General features: G+C 44.7%; 1 protein-coding gene across 1 annotated transcript in view; it reads right to left on the reverse strand.

The window, feature by feature from the left end:
- The window catches only part of NEK8 (NIMA related kinase 8), a 112,949-nt gene extending 98,535 nt beyond the window's left edge, over positions 1 to 14,414 (reverse strand). Inside the window, exons 1-2 of the mRNA XM_082246900.1 lie at positions 14,302 to 14,414; positions 4,671 to 4,876 (exon numbers count right to left, since the gene is read on the reverse strand). Coding sequence (XP_082103026.1) covers positions 4,671 to 4,876; positions 14,302 to 14,348 — 253 coding nt within the window. The 5' untranslated portion in view covers positions 14,349 to 14,414. The remainder of the gene's footprint in view (positions 1 to 4,670; positions 4,877 to 14,301) is intronic.
- Between the last annotated feature and the right edge of the window lie 5,113 nt (positions 14,415 to 19,527).

Genomic DNA, 19,527 nt, shown 5'->3' on the forward strand with positions numbered 1-19,527 from the left:
CTTTTCAGAGGGTCAGTAGAGTCTGCTGCTTGTGTGAACGAGCCCTGAAGGTGTCAGTATTTCCATATAGGTCTATACATTCCTTGACATTGAGTGCAATAGCTGGCCACCAATTTTCCCAAAAAAAGATCATGGTACAAATATGCAGATTCATATTGGGTTCAAAAGAAGTTTGGGATTTAAAAACAAACATGCATTCATACTTACCTAGGTGGATGCAGCATTGGTCCCCTGCCCCCTCCACACTGAGAACTGAGCGATCAAAGACTGCCGATGGTTCAGTTCTCGTTCTTCAGTGAGCAAATAACCTGTAACTGTCAGTCACTGGCTCCCTGCTCTGCACCTCCAGCATTTTAGCATGCTGCCAGCTGATTATGGGTCACAACGGTGCAGAACAAAGTGCACTCTTGTAATCCCCAGGAGAAGTGGATCCAAAACAGCTTTGGCCCTATGTTAATGTGCACATTTGTTATTATTATGTTTACATTATTTTATTACAGTATGTTATTACATTTGTTACGTTATTATTATTATTATGTTATTACGTTTATTATTATTATTATATATAATAATATAATATTATGTTATTACATTATATTAATTATGTTATTTAATGTGCACATTTGTGCCTGTGTAGAAGGGGAACACTCAACAGAGATCTCTGGCCCTCTTCAATAATAAACTTGTAAAGATGAATCATAGTTTGCCCTTATAAGCCAACAGGCAGCTTTAGGTATGTCACCAATGAATTGGTAGCCTTAATGTGGGAGCCGAGACAGACCATTCAACATGTGTGAATTGAGCCATTTTTCCCCGATCTAAACACTGGATAAATGCTAATGAAGCACTGGAAATAGTTTGTTTACTCAAACCAAGGTTTCTAGTCTAGTCAAGCTAACTTATAGCATATGAGCGGTGAAATCAAATCATGAACTTTTTTTAGGTCTCACACTAGGCATTTAACCCCGATGTATGAAGCGTTGGATGCTCAGGGCATAAGGACTCTGCGTTCCAAGTATTCGTCCCTGAGTGAATACTGCCCTAAATTTAAGTACCATTGGGTAAACCATCCAGCTGAAGCAGCAGGCTGCTGGCAGTGGGGTTGGGTGGTGCACCTGTGCCCCCCACCCGCTACAAAACCCTGGAGCCTCAAATGCCTATCCGCATTGAATTTACAAACGGCTAATTATTAATTTTTTTGTCTTTATGCGGCATTTCCGGTCCGGCCGCCTAGGGGATATCGTCACAAGGCGATTCCCATGAACTCCTGGGATGTCAGCATCATCTATCCCAGAAGTTCATGGGAATCGCCCTAATACTAAAATCTTGCGGGATTTCGGGGGGGGGGGGGGAGTTAGGAAGGAAGAAACAGTGGCATTACTGCGCAGGTGCGAGATTGGGAGGTGCATGCTCGGTAGCCATCTGCATTAAATCCTGGAAATAAAGACAAGCAGGCTTCAGATGCCCACAACTGTAATGGACCCTGACAGCTTCAAAGATCAGGTAAGTTTTTAATGATTGAAAAAAAAAAAAAACAAGAAGGAACAAATTAGTGACAGTATCCAAATGTTACAATAGAAGTGGAAACAATAACAGGGGAGCATTTATAAAAAATTTAATTGGGGGACTGGAACTCTGCTTTAAGCACTGGGGCTAGATGCTGTGTGCATAAGGCCTTAAACAGCACTATTTTCTTATCTAATTGATGCAGGGAGAAACTTATTTTATTACTTCCCGTGACATCATAACCAGGCTTTTAAAATTCTTGCAGTCCTACTGAGGAACTACCTACAGGATTTATATAGCGCCGACAGTTTATGCAGCGCTTTACAACTTGAGGGTAGACAGTACAAATACAATACAATTTAATACAGTAGGAATCAGAGGGCCCTGCTCGTTAGAGCTTACAATCTAGAAGACAATACTACTTCTCAAAAGAGCCCTTTTCTTACACACAGTGTGTGAACAGGAGCCAAGGCACCGCATTGTTTTGCTGGAAAGAAATCAATGTATACATGTGATGTGGAACAGAGAGGGGTGGATGATAGATGGGGTTCTGTAGTCAAGCATGACAATGCTGGTTGGAATTTCTGTACAGAAAAAGCACTGTGTTGTCAGCTCAAACAAGAAGTTGGACGCACACTTGATTTCAGACAGATAAGTATTTTCCTGTATTTGCTGCATTTTTAAAGAGATAAACATATCTGTTTACAAGCTAAATGCACAAAAAATGAATTTTAAAAAAATGAAAGCTTAGAAAATGTTTACAGCTGTGTAATATTGCTTCCTTTAAGCTGTAAGTAAACTTTATTACACTGGCACTGCTAAATTAATTGAACAATAGAGTTTATGAAGCACAGACGATGAGGAAAATCTGAGCTCTTACAACAATTAGCATACCGATAACATCAACAAAGACCTGGTCAGGAAAAAACATTACTGGTAGCTATTTTGTAGCTTTAGAGAAATGTTTAAGTCTTTCGGCATATGGTTTTTCTCCCAGAACCATTCCAGATGTACAGTAGTAGTAAGAAGGTGATAGAGGTTAATGACAAGTTTTCTCGGAAAGTAAAGGCATTCATGGCTGGGCTATAGACAAGTAGGCTTTGTATGTGACAACATGGCCTGCTTGTCCTCTAAAATATCTTCACATGCCGGTTCACACTATAGCGATATCAGATGCACCGCGACTTCGGCACGACTTGCACGGACTTCATAAAATGAATGTCTATGCAAGTCGCTCAAGGTCGCCCCGAAGTAGTACAGGACCCTTTTTCTAAGTCGGAGCGACTTGTGTCGCTCCTATTAGAACCGTTCCTGTACTACACTATGGGACGCGACGGTGCGTGACTTGTCAGGCTGACCAAGTCGCCTGACAAGTCGGACTAGTGTGAATGGAGACTAAGACCCCGTTCACACAAGGGCGACGCTACTTGCTGGGGCGACCTGTGAAGTTGCGGTGACATATCATTGAAGTCAATGCAGGTCGCCTCCAGGTCGCCCCAAAGTAGTACAGGACCCTTTTTCTAAGTCGGAGCGACTTGTGTCCCTCCTATTAGAACGGGTCCTGTGCTAATCAATGGCAGGCGACCCACCGCGACTTGTCAGGCGACCAAGTCGCCTGACAAGTCGCGCTAGTGTGAATGGGGACTAAGGCTGCTAGATAACTATAAACAGAATATTTTACAATGTATCATTTCCTTCTTTTAGATCAAAGGAATGAACTTCCGTCTGTAAGTCAGAGCAGTTTAAAGCGGAGTTCCACCCTGGTTATACTTTTTTTAATAAAAATACCCCCGGGACAGTCAGGGCTAGTAGATTCCACAATGGCTAGCCTCTGATCTGTCCCGGTTCGCACTTACCTTTTAGGAGAAATACTTACCTTGAAAATGTATTCTCCAGCACTGCCATCTCAGGTGTGGGCAGCTTGAAGCCAGCGCGATCCTCTTCTGCGTCCTCTTCCTTCTTCTTCGGTCCCACGATGCACTGCACCGGCCCCGCCGTCACTTCCGGTGCGCGCGCATCATCCCTCCACAGCTTCTGGGCATGCCCAGAAGCTGTTTAGAAGGGAATGACGTGCGCGCCCCGGAACTCACGTCGGGGCTGGTGCAGGCGCATTGATTCCTAGGAGCGATGACGTTCAGCTTCCAGGAATCATTGCAAAAGCCAGGAAGTGACGAATCGCCGTGGCCGCCGAGGGGAGGAAGAAGGAAGTAAGGTGAGTATATTTTCTCTACAAGGTAAGTAAAAAAAAAAAAAAAATTGCGATTATCTATTTGTTTTTCAGGTGACCCGGAGTGAGAAGATGGAGGTAAGTATAAATTTAGGGTGGAACTCCACTTTAACCTCTTAAAGACTAAGACTTTTTCTGACATTTGTTGCTTACAAGTTAAAAATCACTTTTTTTCGCTAAAAAATTACTTAGAATCCCAAAACATTATATATATATATTTTTTTTAGCAGAGATCCTAGAGAATAAAATGGTGATTGTTGCAATCTTCTATGTCACACTGTATTTGCGTAGAAGTCTTTCAAGCGCAGTTTTTTGGGGAAAAAATACACTTTAATGAATTAAAAAAAACAGTAACGTTAGCTCAATTTTTTTGTATAATGTAAAAGATGATGTTATGCCGAGAATCATGAGAGAATTGTGATCTTTATTCTAAGCAAAAGAATTGTGATTCTCATTTTATCCAGAATCGTGCAGCTCTAGTGTGTACTAGGATTTACAATCCGATGTTACTATGTTAGTACAGCGATCTCCCCACTGAGCTATTGTGTTCTGACAGGGGGACACAGGTCTTACCCCTCCCAGAATACACAGTTCAGCGCTCTCAGCCATAGATGTTTAGATGGCTTCTGTCAGACCGGCTGCCATACACACAAGCTGAATGTCAGCCGGTTCCTAAGGAACCCGGTGATACTGCCCAATATTCGGCATTTAAGACTGAAAACCTAAGGACTTCACAAACCATTCGCAACTTTTGGGGTTAGTGACTTTAATCAGTTAATAGTCACTAAGGTAAAAACGTCATTTGCAGAAAAAAAAAAAAACAGGTACAGGTATTTGGCTGCAATTTTTACAGATTAATGTATATTGTATGAATGCAGGTACCTCACCATTATTATACAGATGAACACATTTGCAGTGGTAAAACCGGTTTACTCACCAGGAGCATACTCCATTGCAATCATAAGGGCCTTGTCTTCTAAGAAATTCTCATAGTATTCAATAATGTTTGGATGATTTAATAGTTTCAGCACTTGACATTCATTCTGGGCTGCAAGTCGCTCATCTTTGGTCATTTGCTCCACAGGTATTTGTTTGATGATCACCAGCTTCTGGTCTGCTTTTCTCAGGCAGAGGTGCACAATCCTGCAGAAACACAAATATGAAATACCTGCTAGAAGAGACCCCACAGATCACTGAAGAACTACAGCAAATAACCTGTATGACATTGGTCACATGCTACTTTCATAAAACATTATATTTTATGTAACGATTCTAGAAGGTTATCATAAATGAATCCAAACTAAATTGGTGCTGGAAGAACTAGCAATGGAGCATTGCCATGTAAGAGAAGACAGAGGGTGAATACAGGTGGTCACTTTGTGCGAACCATTTTTAAATTTGACAAAAAAACTTGTTTCCTGTTTACCATAATAATTTCAGATGAGCGTTGAGTGCCGGTTTACACTGATGCGATAGAAGATATCACATGTGATTCGCACCGCACTGCTATGCATTGCAAATCACATGCGATGTCTTTGCAATGCAAATTCAGCTATACAGATTGTTATGGCTGAATTTGCATCGCATTCGAACCAAAGTCGCGCAGGACCCTTTATTTGGTCTGCACCAGAATCGGATCACATGGGTGTTCACAACTATGCAATCCGATTCCTGTCCGAATTGACAGTTCGCACTGCAATATGCAAACTAATCTAAGGCGGTCACTAACTTTGTATTGACACTCCCAGCAGTTTGCATATGGCAGAGTGAACTGCCTGCGAGTTGGGTGCGATGTGGGAACCCGCAGTGGATTTGCAGGCTTCCCGCATTGCACCAGTGTAAACCGGCACTAAACACCCATGCGATCCAATTCTGGCGCAGACCAAAAAAAGGGTCCTGCACGACTTTGGTCCAAATGCGATGCAAATTTAGCCATACAATCTGTATGGCTGAATTTGCATTGCAAGGACATCGCATGTGATTTGCATAGCAGTGCGGTGCGGTGCGAATCACATGAGATGTCTTCCATCGCACCAGTGTGAACCGGCACTTACGCCACGTTTCTAAAACACAGAAAAAAATAAACAATTCAGAAGCTCATTGATTGTATAAAGCGATGTGTAAAAATGGGATTTTTGACTTACCGTAAAATCCATTTCTCTGATGTTCATTGACGGACGCAGCTCCTTTTCTTCTTAACTATTGCGTTATACTGCCCCCTACAGGAGTAAGACACTAGGCAGAAAAAGAGTCTGGCTACGCCTATTGGCAGTCCCAGGGGGTATACTCCCTCTCTCTGCTATAGGTGCTCAGTTTTGTTACAAGCAGTGTCAGAAGAATTACAACTCCACAGAGGGGTGGGTGCGGTGTCCTTCAATGATCATCAGAGAAATGGATTTTACAGTAAATCAAAAATCCCATTTTCTCTTTCGTTCATTGAGGGACACAGCTTCTGATCTTCTTAACCATTGGGACATCCCAATGCAGTGTTAAACATGAGGGGTGGGAACAACAAAAAATTCCCAAGGCTAAACAGTAGCCAACTAGGCAACAGGAGCTCAACCAAAACAACTGGAGCCTACCTGAAAAAAACAATACACCCTCAAGGAGGACCAGGTCCTCTAAACAGCAGCCTGCAAAACCTTGCGGCCAAAAGAAGCATCCACAGATGCAAACACATCCATTTTACAGAACTTTGTGAAAGTGTACACCGATGACCAGGTGGCCGCCTTGCAAACCTGCATCACCGACGCTAGATGACGGAAGGCCCGGGAAGCACTGAGCGCCCGAGTAGAGTGCACCTTGAATAGGCCTGAATCACCGCCTCTCTGATCCATCTGGAAATGGTCGCAGAGGAAGTGGACAACCCTTTCCGAGGCCCATCATTAAGTACAAATAGTGAGTCTAACTTCCTAAAAGACTCAGTAGCTGCCAGGTATACCCTAATTGCCCGAACCACATCCAAGGCATGCAAAGCAATTTCCTTAAGATGTTTTGGCCAGGGACACAGGGAAGGCAACACAATGTCTTTATTCAAAAATAAATCAGAGACAACCTTTGGAAGAAACAACGGATAGGGGGCGAAGAACCACCTTATCTTTGTGAATCACCAAGTAAGGTGAATGACAAAATAACGCCGCCAGTTCCGACACCCTGCGCGCGGAGGTGATAGTCACAAAAAAAGCCACCTTCTGAGACAGCGTAAGCAAGGGAATCTACTGAAGATTCTCAAAGGGAGGCTTCTGGAGGACCGAAAGCACCAAATTAATGTCCCAAGGTGGCAACAGAGACCGCACTGTAGGAACCAGATGTTGAACACCCTGAAGAAAAGTACGCTTCAGGGAGTGTGTGGCAGAGGGTCGTTGGATGAAGACCGCCAAAGCCGACACCTGGCCCTTGATGGTACTCAAGGCCAATTTCTGTTCAACCCCCTGTTAAAAGGGATGTCAAGATCTGAGCCATCGAGAAGGACCAAGGATGAACCCCAAGAGACTCACACCACGTGATGTACGTCTTCCACCTAGGATGGCAGATCTTCCTAGAAGCAGATTTCCTAGCTTTTAACAGTGTTGGATTCACTGATTCAGACAAACCCCTATCCTTCAGCACCTGGCTTTCAATAGCCAAGCCATAAAAGCAAGTAACTATAAATGGAAGATTGGCACTTGGGACAGCAGATCCTCCCTGAGAGGAAGCTTCCAAGGAACAACGGTGACCAGCCGCACCAGATTGGCGTACCAAGCTCAGCGAGGCCAGTCCAGGGCCACCAAGATGACCGGAATCCCTTCTGCCTCGATCCTGCGTAGAAGCTTGAGAGGAGGGAAGGCGTAAATCAGACTATACTGACTCCACGGCGCCACCAGCGTGTCTGTGGCATCCGCCAGAGGAACTTCTGCACCTTTCTCTTGAGCCGAGACACCAACAGATCCACCTCGTGGATGCCTCACCGGCGACACAACTAATGAAACACCTCCGGATGAAGAGACCATTCCCCCTGGTCAAACGCCTGCCGACTGAGGTAATCTGCATGCCAGTTTTCCACTCCAGGAATGTGCACGGCAGAAAGGGTTGGAACTAAATGTTCTGCCAACCTGAGAATGCCGGCTACCTCCAGAGCCACCAGGACACTTCTTGTGCCCCCTTGGTGATTAACATAAGCCACGGCTGTGGCGTTGTCTGATTGAATGAGCACTGGACACCCTTGGAGACGATCCATGGTGACTACCATCCAATACAAGGGGAGGAAGGATTTGCCCTGCACCAGAAAACAAAAGCCACCAGATCAGGAACCCTTTTGTACCCCGGCTCAGCTGGGTTTAGTTGTCCAGAGACTGTGAATTATTGTCCCAATTGATCAGAATCTCCCTTTGCAGGGAGGTCGTATGGAACGGGACCGCCTCGAAGGTCGACACCACCAGGCCCAGCACCCACATGCAAGTCCGGAGGGATGACCATCTGCTGGACAGCAAAAGGCGAAATGCAGCCTGCGGTTTCTGGAGGAAGGAGTACTCTGGCTAAGACCGAGTCCAGATTGGGATCCAGATAGTCTAGCTTCATAAAATAAACCAAGGCAGACTTCTGAAGATTCAGAATCCAGCCAAACTCCTTCAGGGTCCGTATGGTGATTTCCACCAGCACAGTAGGAGACTCTGCTCGCAGAAGAAAGTCATCCAAGTAGCCCAGGGCCACGATCCCCGCTGACGTAACAATGCTAGCACCAGGGCCAACACTTTCGTGAAGACCCAAGGAGCCGAGATGAGACCAAAGGGTAACGCCACAAACTGATAATGCTCCTTTCCCACGGCAAAGCAGAGGAAGCTCTGGTGACCGACACATATTGCAATGTGAAGGTAAGCGTCCTTGATGTCGATGGAGGCATGAAAATTCCCCTGATGCAGGGAAGCCACCACCGTGCAAATGGACTCCATTTTGAAGGGGATGCTTTGGTACTATCTAAAAAGAAAAAAATGCCAGGACCAGAGATCCCAGCAAGGAACTAGGTCCTTACTCCTGACTAAGCAGAAGAAAAAAGTGCCTATAGCAAAGAGAGGGAATATACCCCCTGGGACTGCTTATAGGCAGCCAGACTTTTTTTTTGCCTAGTGTCCTACTCCTGTAGGGGGCAGTATAACCCAATGGTTAAGAAGATGAGGTGCTGTGTCTGTCAATGAACGAAAGAGAAATTTATGTTTTTTTTTTAAGGATCTAGACAACAATGACCCATTTACTCATAGCCTTCAGATGGCCATATATTACCTAATAGTGGCAGCTGAGCATTTTAATTAAGGTTAGCAGTGATTGAGCGACTATCGGATCATGTAAGGGTCAATCAGAGGGCAAACATAAGCTGTTGTATATGTACCAATATAGCACACAGAGAACATCTAACTTTTTTTTTAAATCGCTATATGAAAAGAGGATGAACCATTTAACCACTTCAGCTCTGGAAGGTTTTACCCCCTTCATCGCCAGGCCGTTTTTTTTTTTCTATTCAGCACTGCGCAACTTTAACTGGTAAGTGCACGGCCATGCAACACTGAACCCAAATTAAATTTATATCACAAATAGAGTTTTTTTTTGGTGGTATTTGATAACCACTGGGTTTTTTTTTTTTTTTTTGCTATTAAAAAGAATAAAATGTTTGAAAAAAAAAAAAACAATATTCATAGGCCAAAATGTATTTTGCTACATGGCTTTGGTATAAAAAAAAAAAAAAACAATAACTGTGTATTAATTGGTTTGTGTAAAAGTTATAGCGTCTACAAATGAATGGTGTACGTATATAATACTGCAATTTTTTTTTTTTTTTTTTTTTATATTAGTAACAGCAGTGATCAGCAACTTATAGTGGGACTGTGATAGTGCGGCAGAAAATCTGACACTCACTGACGCTGCAGAGGGAACTGACACTGACATCACTAGTGACACTAATACAGTGATCAGTGCTAATACTATACACTGTCACTGTACTAATGACACTGGCTAGGAAGGCGTTAACAGCTAGGGGTGATCAAGGGGTTAGCTGTGTACCTAACAGTGTGTAATACAGTATGTGCTGTTTTTACTAAGCGATCTTGTTGTTTTTTCTCCCTACTTTGCAGGGAATAGAAAAAACTGCAAGACCGCCTGTCGGTGTGCAACACCTGGTGTCACTCAATCCCCCTCTTAACATCAGTATCCAGACAACCATATGCATGCGCAGGGGGTGTGCCAGGTGTGCCTGGGCACACCCTAATCACTCTGTGGAGTGCTAATTCCCCCTACTGCCCGGGCTTCCCTCCTTGTTGTACCCCCTGCAGTGCTGCTGACTTCCCTCCTCTACTCACCCCCTGCTGTGAGGGATGTTTCAGGATGGAAAGTGAAGGAAGGGGCTAATGTTATTTACCAGCCCCTTGCTTTTCCAAATGAACACAGCAAATACACTCACTCGTGTTCATTCACAACTGAAGCATAGCAAACTGTGTTTACCATGCTTCAGATTGTGAACGAACAGGAAGCCGCCCAGCACAGAGCACTTCCCATTCATTTGGTTGAACTGGATGGACTTGTTTCTTTTTTCAACCAGATTAACTATGTGGCTTCACAGACCCATTCACTGTCCAGTGCAGCTGAGGCTGCAGAGGAAGGCACGTGTGTTTGAGCTCTGGGGTGCACACGGTAATGCAATAGGCTGCGCACCCCTATGCAGACAACATAAGTGTAAAGAGGAAGTGTGTGCACTAACTTCTCAGTCTAGTGACAGTCGCATGAGTATGCCGCTGAGTATACATTAGGCAGGCGCGCAAATACAATGGGATGCAAGTTGGCGAGCATGCTTATGGATTCTTATTATTGGTGGGCGCTCCTTTCAGAGAGATCCTTTGAGGTTATGTGCCCGCCTAATGCGTTCTGAAAACAAAGCAAAGCTGGCTGAAGGCTCAGAAGGCTGCCAAACAAAGATAAGTGCAGAAATTCATATATTGAAAATGTTATTTTTATCGGTCTGAATAACTTGACGCTTGTCTATTAAATTGGTGACTGTGGACGTTTATTTTCACTTCAGGGGCTCTTTTACACAGGTGGTCAGAGGGTGGTATAAAAAAAAAGTACCATAAACAGCTGCCACATTCTTATATTTATAGCTGAACTGAAGGTAACAATCCTCCCTTGCAGTGGGGCTGACCCCTTCATTGCAAAGGTTAAATGCTTGTCTAAGGGCCACAAAAAGTACTTTTACTTACCTGATCCTCCTCTCCTGCAGGCTCCTTCCACACTGCTAGACTGAGCCTCTTCTCCCCCATGCTGTGGTGGTTGTGCGTTGTCTAACGTCATCAAGTCCAATGCAGAGCCCATAGCCTTACATTAAATGTGAGGACACCCAGAAAAAGTCCACTGCCACAGTATAGCGGAGAAGAGGTGAGCCGGAGAGAAGAGCATCAAGTAAGAAAAACTGCTTAGCAAAGTCCCCTAAACCTAAATTAGCATTTGGCCCCTTTCACACGGGGCGGATCCGTTTTGACGGACTCCACTTGCTCAGTGGGGATCGCTCTGCTGATCCCTGCTGAGCAGGCAGATGACAGGTCCATCTCCACTCACTGTGCAGAGACGGAGCTGTCAGTGCCGGGTCACACTTATGCGATGCGGGAAGGCTGCAAATTCGCAGCCTGTTTCCGCATCGCAAACGCACCCCTGGCAGTTCACACTGCCATATGCGATACGCTGGGGGTGTCAATGAAATGTTAACGACACCCCCAGTTTGATCGCATATCGCAGTGCGATCTGACAGTTTGCACAGGATCGGATCGCACAAGTGTGAACCACTGTGCGATCCGATCCTGATGTGGCTGAAATAAAGGGTCATGTGCGACTTTTGTGCGGGTGCAGTGCGAATTTAGTCATACAAAGTGTATGGCTGAATTCGCACCGCACAGCCGATTGCATGTAATGAAGGAGCAGTGCGCTTCGATATTACATGCGATCGCCGCAGCCACAAGAATGTGAACCGGCACCCAGAGTCCCACTCTTCTCTATGGGGAGATTGGATGAAAACAGACAAGAGTGTCCATTTTCATCCGATCCAACCTGCTGGACGGATGGCGAACGTATCGCTATCCGTCTGTTTTCAGCGGATCTTGTCGGATCGGATGCTAGGCAGTGACCTCCGCCTCCCCATTGAGGAGAATGGGTGGCCCGATTGGATCCACCTAAAAAATGGACAGGCGGACCCGATCGCTCTGATTGTGTGAAAGGGGCTTTAAAGTATAACTAAAAGCAACATTTTTTTTTCAGTTTTGTATAGAGTGGAGAAGGATTAGAACCCCTGTCTTCATTAGGGAGATTCATCCTCTTCTAAATATCCTGTTAAATATTATCACGGAGAGTGACAATAAAAAAAAATCCTAAATTTTGGGTTGTCACAAAAACAGGAATAGAGGGGAAATCTTCTAATGGGGACACTAGGTCTGGTGACAACCAGGAATTGCCTCATTTAGGAGGGATTTCCTCTCACTTCCTATTTTGGCTATTGGTCAGGAAGCAAAGGAAAACCTCTCCAACTAGGCAAAGATGGCAACAACAAAAAACTGACAGAGGTTATAACCCTACCTTATGCCAAAATGCAGCAAAAAAGTTTTGCCTTTAGTTCTACTTTAAAGCGGAGTTCCACCCTGGGAACGTTTTTTTTAATAAAAATACCCCCGGGACAGTCAGGGCTAGTACATTCCACAATGGCTAGCCTCTGATCTGTCCCGGGTTGCACTTACCTTTTAGGAGAAATACTTACCTTGAAAAAGTATTGTCCAGCGCTGCCATCTCAGGTGTGGGCAGCTTGAAGCCAGCACGATCCTCTTCTATGTCCTCTTCTGTCTTCTTCGGTCCCACGACGCACTGCACCGGCCCCGCCATCACTTCCGGTGCTGCAGCGTCATCCCTGCACAGCTTCTGGGCATGCCCAAAGGCTGTTTAGCAAGGTATGATGGCGCCTGCACTGGAACTGACGTCGGGGCCGGTGCAGACGCATTGATTCCTGGGAGCGATGACGTTCAGCTCCCAGGAATCATTGCAGAGCCAGGAAGTGACGACTCGCCGTGGCCGCCAAGGGGAGGAAGAGGAAGTAAGGTAAGTATATTTTCTTCTAAACGAGGTAAGTAAAAAAAAAAAAAATTGCGATTATCCATTTGTTTTTCAGGTGACCCGGAGCGAGAAGATGGAGGTAAGTATAAATTTAGGGTAAAGAGCTGTCAGTGCCCACACAGTCAGTGCAGCCATCTGAGGAACTGAAATCCCCTTCTTTCTGTAGGGCTTCTGGGATGAGTCAGAGTGATTCTGATTGGTCAGCGGTGGCATGTGGCCGCTTTGAGTAATCATAGTTGCTCTGATCTGTCCTGGAAGCCCTACAGAAAGAAGGAGAAGAGAGGAGGAGATTTTAACTCCCTAGCCCACTACCATGGCTGAATGGGTGCTAACAGCTCATTACCCGCAGAGGTAAGTACAGCTGAGCCCAGGGTGGGGGTGGGGAGGGGGGTGTACGGCGTTAGGTCACCTTTTCTGAAAGCTTACAAAACGCACACTTTACCCCTCTGCAGTGTGGGGCCAGCTCCACTGCAATGGAAGATTGTTACTTTCCCTGGAGATGGGCTTTAACTTTTTATTTCATTCCATTTTGCATCTTAGTAGTGCTGATCTCCTCCAGCCTTTTCAGCCACTTTTAGGCCCATTCACACTTATGCAACTTGTCATGCTGACAAGTCACAACCCATTGCTTGCAATGGCACTCAATTAGATCGGTGGGACTTAAAGTCGCAGCGATTTTGAAAAGGTGTCTGCACTACTTTGGTGTGACTTTTGTCCAGAGAATGTAAAGGCGCAATGGAAATCCTGCGACTTTGGAGACGCACTAATGTGAATGGAGCTCTAGGGTCCCATGTGTAAAGTAGAAGTATGGCGTCAGCACTACTGAACAGAAGGGGGGGGGGGCCTAGTCACATGACCTGTCAAAGTCACGTGCCCCCTCACATGCTCCATCTAGTGGCTTGGATGTTCTGATTGCCGTATAAAACGCAAGTTGTGGTGTAACTCTGCCATGTAGAGAGGATGTTGACATCTCTGACATAAATCCCTCCAGCGCTGGCTACTCACTATTAGAACGGCTTCCTAATAGTGACAACGGGGGAGCCAAGCGCGCCTGCACAACAACATGGCCACTAAGCAGAGGGGTGACAACACCCTGTGTGCCTGTGAGAGACAGTTGTCACCCTTTAACAGGAAGTGACCTTTTATGTCCAGATTACTTTAAACAAAACCAAAGCTTTTAACAGATTGAAAACTTTTTATGAATAAAACTGAGATTTCTGTGATTGTTATTTATTCTAATATCAAATGTGCGCTCTTACTGATTACATAATACATATAAAAGAGAAGAGAAGGGGGTGAGTGTGGATAGGTGGGAGTTCTGACAGGAAAGGTCACCCCCACACCGAGCATGCTGGGACTAGTAGTTCCACAACGGCTGGACAAGTCATGACTAATGCCCTTCATTCTCCCCACGCTGTGTTCCCGAGGACAACCCTCCTACACCCTAACAAGCTCACCCAAATGCCCCTCGGCCGACCACCCGGATTCTCTGGTATTTCTCCATCTTGCAGACCCCGGGCACAAACTTCCCTCCGTTTCCATGGAAACAGTTCCGACAAAGCCTACGGCGGCTCCGGGGGGACAAACAGCTGCAAAGCCTCTGCTATCGCGGAGGGGAGCTGTGATTGGAGCGGGTCAGGGTCACATGACTACTGGGGCCCGCTACTCCCTCTGAGTGAGTGGGCACAGTGTGGGTTGGGTTCGGGTCTCGGTGACTGTAGAAGAAAGATCTGTATATAATAAAGAGTTGTCCTATAATAAAGATCTGTATATAATAAAGAGTTGTCCTATAATAAACATCTGTATATAAAAAAGAGTTGTCCTATAATAAAGATCTGTATATTCCCCCTATTCCTTCTCTACTGAACTGTATTGTAAATTGTGCTGTCCCCTTTTTAGTGCATAAACTGTTGGCGCCATATAAATTCTGTATAATAATAATATATAATACAGAGTTGTCCTGTAATAAAGATCTGTATATAATAAAGATCTGTATATAATAAAGAGTTGTCCTATAAAAAGATCTGTAAATAATAAATAGTCCTATAATAAAGATCTGTATATAAAAAAGAGTTGCCCTTTAATAAACATCGGTATATAATAAAGATCTGTATACGATAAAGCTCTGTATATAATAAAGATTTGTCCCGTAATAAAGATCTGTATAAAAGAAACATCTGTATATAATAAAGATCTGTAAATAATAGAGTTGTCTCCTGTAATAAAGATCTGTATATAGTAAATGTCTGTGCAAAATAAAGATCTGTATATAAGAGTTGACCTATAATAAATATCTGTATATAGTCCCCCTGCCCTGGGGCTGCCTGAACGTCAGCAGCACCCGCACACGTACACGCTCGGCCATTCTCAGGCAGACGGCACATGCGCAGTGATGTGATTTTCAAATGTAAGGCGCCTCACCGATAGGTAAGTACGACCCCTCCTCAGCTCCTGCATCTCCTGTACCATGCCCGCAGCACTGCATCCATCTCCTGTACCATGCCCGCAGCACTGCATCTCCTGTACCATGCCCACAGCACTGCATCTCCTGTACCATGCCCGCAGCACTGCATCTCCTGTACCTTGCCGCAGCACTACATCTCCTGTATTATGCCCGCAGCCCAGCATCTCCTGTACCATGCCCGCAGCCTCCACATCTCCTGTACCATATCTGCAGCCTCTGACGTCATTCTGTACCATGCCCGCAGCACTGCATCTCCTGTACCATGCCCGCAGCACTGCATCTCCTGTACCATGCCCGCAGCACTGCATCTCCTGTACCTTGCCGCAGCACTACATCTCCTGTATTATGCCCGCAGCCCAGCATCTCCTGTACCATGCCCGCAGCCTCCACATCTCCTGTACCATATCTGCAGCCTCTGACATCATTCTGTACCATGCCCGCAGCCCCTGCATCTCCTGTACCATGCCCGCAGCCTCCACATCTCCTGTACCATATGCGCAGCCCCTGCCTCTCCTGTACTATGTCCGCAGCCCCTACATCTCCTGTACCATGTCCGCAGCCCCTACATCTCCTGTACCATGCCCACAGCCTCTGCATCTCCTGTATCATGCCCACACAGCCTACGACCACCTCCTGTACCATGTCCGCACTTTTACCGTTTTTAACCGGAATTTGCTTAAATTATATATGTATACTATATATATATATATATATATATATATATATATATATATATATATATATCTTAAGCCCTTTATGCTTTCATATCTATCTTATCTATAATAAACTCTTCAAATGTGCTTTAAAATGCATGGTTTTCCATTTTATGAACAAGGATCCCCTGCTGGAAGTGCATGCATGTGCCAATTGGCTACAGGGGGAGCTAATAAGTGGGTCCGGCGGCTGTGATGTCCGCTGGGCACCCGCGAACGCTCCCCATGGAGACAGAGACTGTTCTGTCATTAATGAACACAGGGATACTGTGTTCCTCTTATTAAGGAACCCAAGTCTCTGTGTTCATGCAGCAAGCCTATCCCCTACACAGTTAGAAAGCACCCCCTAGGGACACATTCAACCCTTTGATCGCCCCTGGTGTAAACCCCTCCCTGCCAGTGTCATTTTTACAGTAACAATGCATATTTTTAGCACTGATTACTGTAGTAATGTCATTGGTCTCTCCAAAAGTGTCAAAAATGTCAGTTACGTGTCCGATCTGTCCGCGGCAATGTCGCAGTCCTGCTAAAAATCGCTGACCGCCGCCATTACTGGTAAAAAAATAAAAGTAAATAAAAAGGACATAAATCTCTCTCCTAGTTTGTAGATGCAACTTTTGTGCAAACCAATCAATATACACTTAGCCCCCGTTCACACTGGGGCGACCTGTCAGGCGACCTGGTTGCCTGACAGGTCGCCGTAGGTCGCCTGGCATAGAGAAGCTGTGGACCCGTTCTAATAGGAGCGACACAAGTCGCTCCGACTTAGAAAAAGGGTCCGGAGCTTCTTTGGGGCGACCTGGAGCGACCTGCATTGACTTCAGTGTTATGAAGTCCGTGCCGGCCGCGACTTCACAGGTCGCCCCGGGAAGTCGGATCGCCCCAGTGTGAACGGGGCCTTATTGGGTTTTTTTACCAAAAATATGTAGCAGAATACATATTGACCTAAAATGATGAAAAAATTAGATTTTTACATTTTTTTTTTATTGGAAATGTTATATAGCAGAAAGTAAAAAAAAAAATGTTTTTTTTTTTCAGAATTGTCGCTCTTTTTTTTTTTGTTTATAGCGCAAAAAATAAAAATCACAGAGGTGATCAAATACCACCAAAAGAAAAATGTATTTGTGGGAAAAAAAGGACATCAATTTTTTTTGGGTACAGCGTCGCACTTGTCAGTTAAATTAACGCAGTGACGAATCGCAAAAAATAGCCTGGTCATTAAGGGGGTAAAACATGACGGCCCATAAGTGGTTAAAGGAGAATTGTACAAAAAAAAAAATATTTAATAAACCCACGAGTGCTTTTTTTTACCACTACTATTCCTGGCTTTTGACATTTACAGATGCAACAATTTGGATGAAAGGTTTAGCACTGGGAAACACTTTTTGATAGATAAAAAGTGCATTTTACATACAACTACAGGCAGTCCCCTGTAGGGTTGCCACATAATCCCTTTAAACCAGGACACATAATAATTACACAAGTTCTGAGGCTAATATAATGCACATAAGGCACTGTGTAATTAATGGGTTTCCTGGTTTAAAGGGATGAGGTGGCAACTCTGGTATCCGGGTTACAAACAAGATAGGTTTGTTCTTAAATTGAATTTGTATGTAAGTCGGAACCAAAAAAAAGAATGTTTAAGGTTTTTGGATAGCATAGGGAAGGGTTAAAACCCCTGTACCATTTGTTTTGCTGTCTGTACCCCTGTTCAAAAGATTTCACCTCACTTTCTGTCCCTATAACAATTGGATTTTGAACATTTTGTGTTGTTAGGGAAACAAGGACTGGTGATAAAGCTTCAGTGGAGACACCTTTTTCCCATAATAACTCTTACAGGAGTGAATTTCCCTTCCTAGGGGGAGATTTCTCCTCACTTCCTGTTGTCTCCCTCCATTTGTAAGTAGGAGACATTTGTAAGTCGAATGTTTGTTTCCCGGGGCCTGCCTGTATATAGATCAGACCAAAATGAGGGACAAATGAGGGAGGAAAGAGGGACAGAGGGACTTTGTTCAGAATGAGGGACAGTCCCTCGAAATCAGAGACAGTTGGGAGCTATGCCACAGATCACAGTTCATGCACTGTGCACTGCATCTCTATACAGTCTCTTGATGTAAGGGCCCTTTCACACCAGCATTTCCGTTGTCATTTTTTTCAGAATCCAGACTGAACCACACTGAGGGGAATTTATTAAAACTGGAGCAGCTGTGAATGACGCCCAATCAGGAGATAAAATGCAAATCTCTCGTGCTAAGACTAAAATGACACAACATTACCTTATGGTTAAGGGAGATTTAGAGGATCTAGTAGGTCTAGAGACACTACTCACTTATTATGCTCCGAATAGGGACCAGTTCCTCTTTTTTTAAAAATCTACTCCAAAAACTGTCCTCCCTCTTTGAAGGAACTTTAATAATGGGTGGGGACTCCAATATCGCATTAGATTCATCATTGGATAAAAACAATGGTGAAGCCTACGCGACTGGGCACTAAATTTGTGAAGCTCTTGCATGATAGGGATTTAGTGGACATTTGGTGAGAATTCAATACTACAAAATGCGATTTTACTTATTACTCTCATGTCCATTTGACGTATTCTCGGATAGACCACATCTTCACAACCATGAGGTCTCTACCTCTATGCACGTCTTCAAAGATTTTGGAGACCCTCTGGTCACATCACTCCCCGGTAGTAGCCCTCTTCTCTTCTTTGCAAAGTTCAGTATCCTCCCGTACCTGGCAGCTGAATAAATCTCAACTCAGCGATCTGGCTATTGGCCTTGATATCAAGATGGCTCTAAAGGAGTTCTTCTCCCTGAATGATCCAGCACATACACCCCCTTGTGCACCTGGGCCGCTCACAAGATCACAATTAGGGGTATTTTAATTAAATTGGCCGATAGATACAAAAAACATTATAATGCTTTGCTAAAACAAAAAGAGGACAACCTAAGAGCCCTCATTAAAAAACACAAACGCAACCCCCAGACAGATTTACGTGGTCAGATCGAGGCCGCCCGACTGGAATTAAATGCATGCCTTACTACTAAGGCGGAAAAACAATTACGCTGGACACAAGCCAAGTTTAAAGCCTAGTACACACGTAACGAATATCCGCCGACCGGTCGTCCGTCTTTTGTCCAGAGTTGTGTTTTGTTGGTTGGAATGTGCTCTAGACTGCACTGGACTTTGTCGACCGACAGAATTCTACTTCAGAAGTGATGTCATGTGTTGGTTTGCTTTCTTTGTGTTCTTTCTTCTCTGAGCATGCCCAGTCTTGCTCATAAGATTTTTCCCTGTCGAAATCTGTACTGACTGCACGAAAATCGGACGTGTTTTGACAGTGGACAAAAATTTTATAGCCTGCACACCAGATTTTTTTCAGCCGAAAAGTCGGAGTCGGAAGCATCATACTAACAAGCCGAAAATCGGCGGATCGGTCGTCGGACAAAAATTCCCTGCCGATTTTCCAACGCGTGTGTACGAGGCTTTACTCACAAGCTGAT

The sequence above is a fragment of the Pelophylax lessonae genome, assembly GCF_965119305.1.
Source record: "Pelophylax lessonae genome assembly, chromosome: 2".
Taxonomy (NCBI): Eukaryota; Metazoa; Chordata; class Amphibia; order Anura; family Ranidae; genus Pelophylax; species Pelophylax lessonae.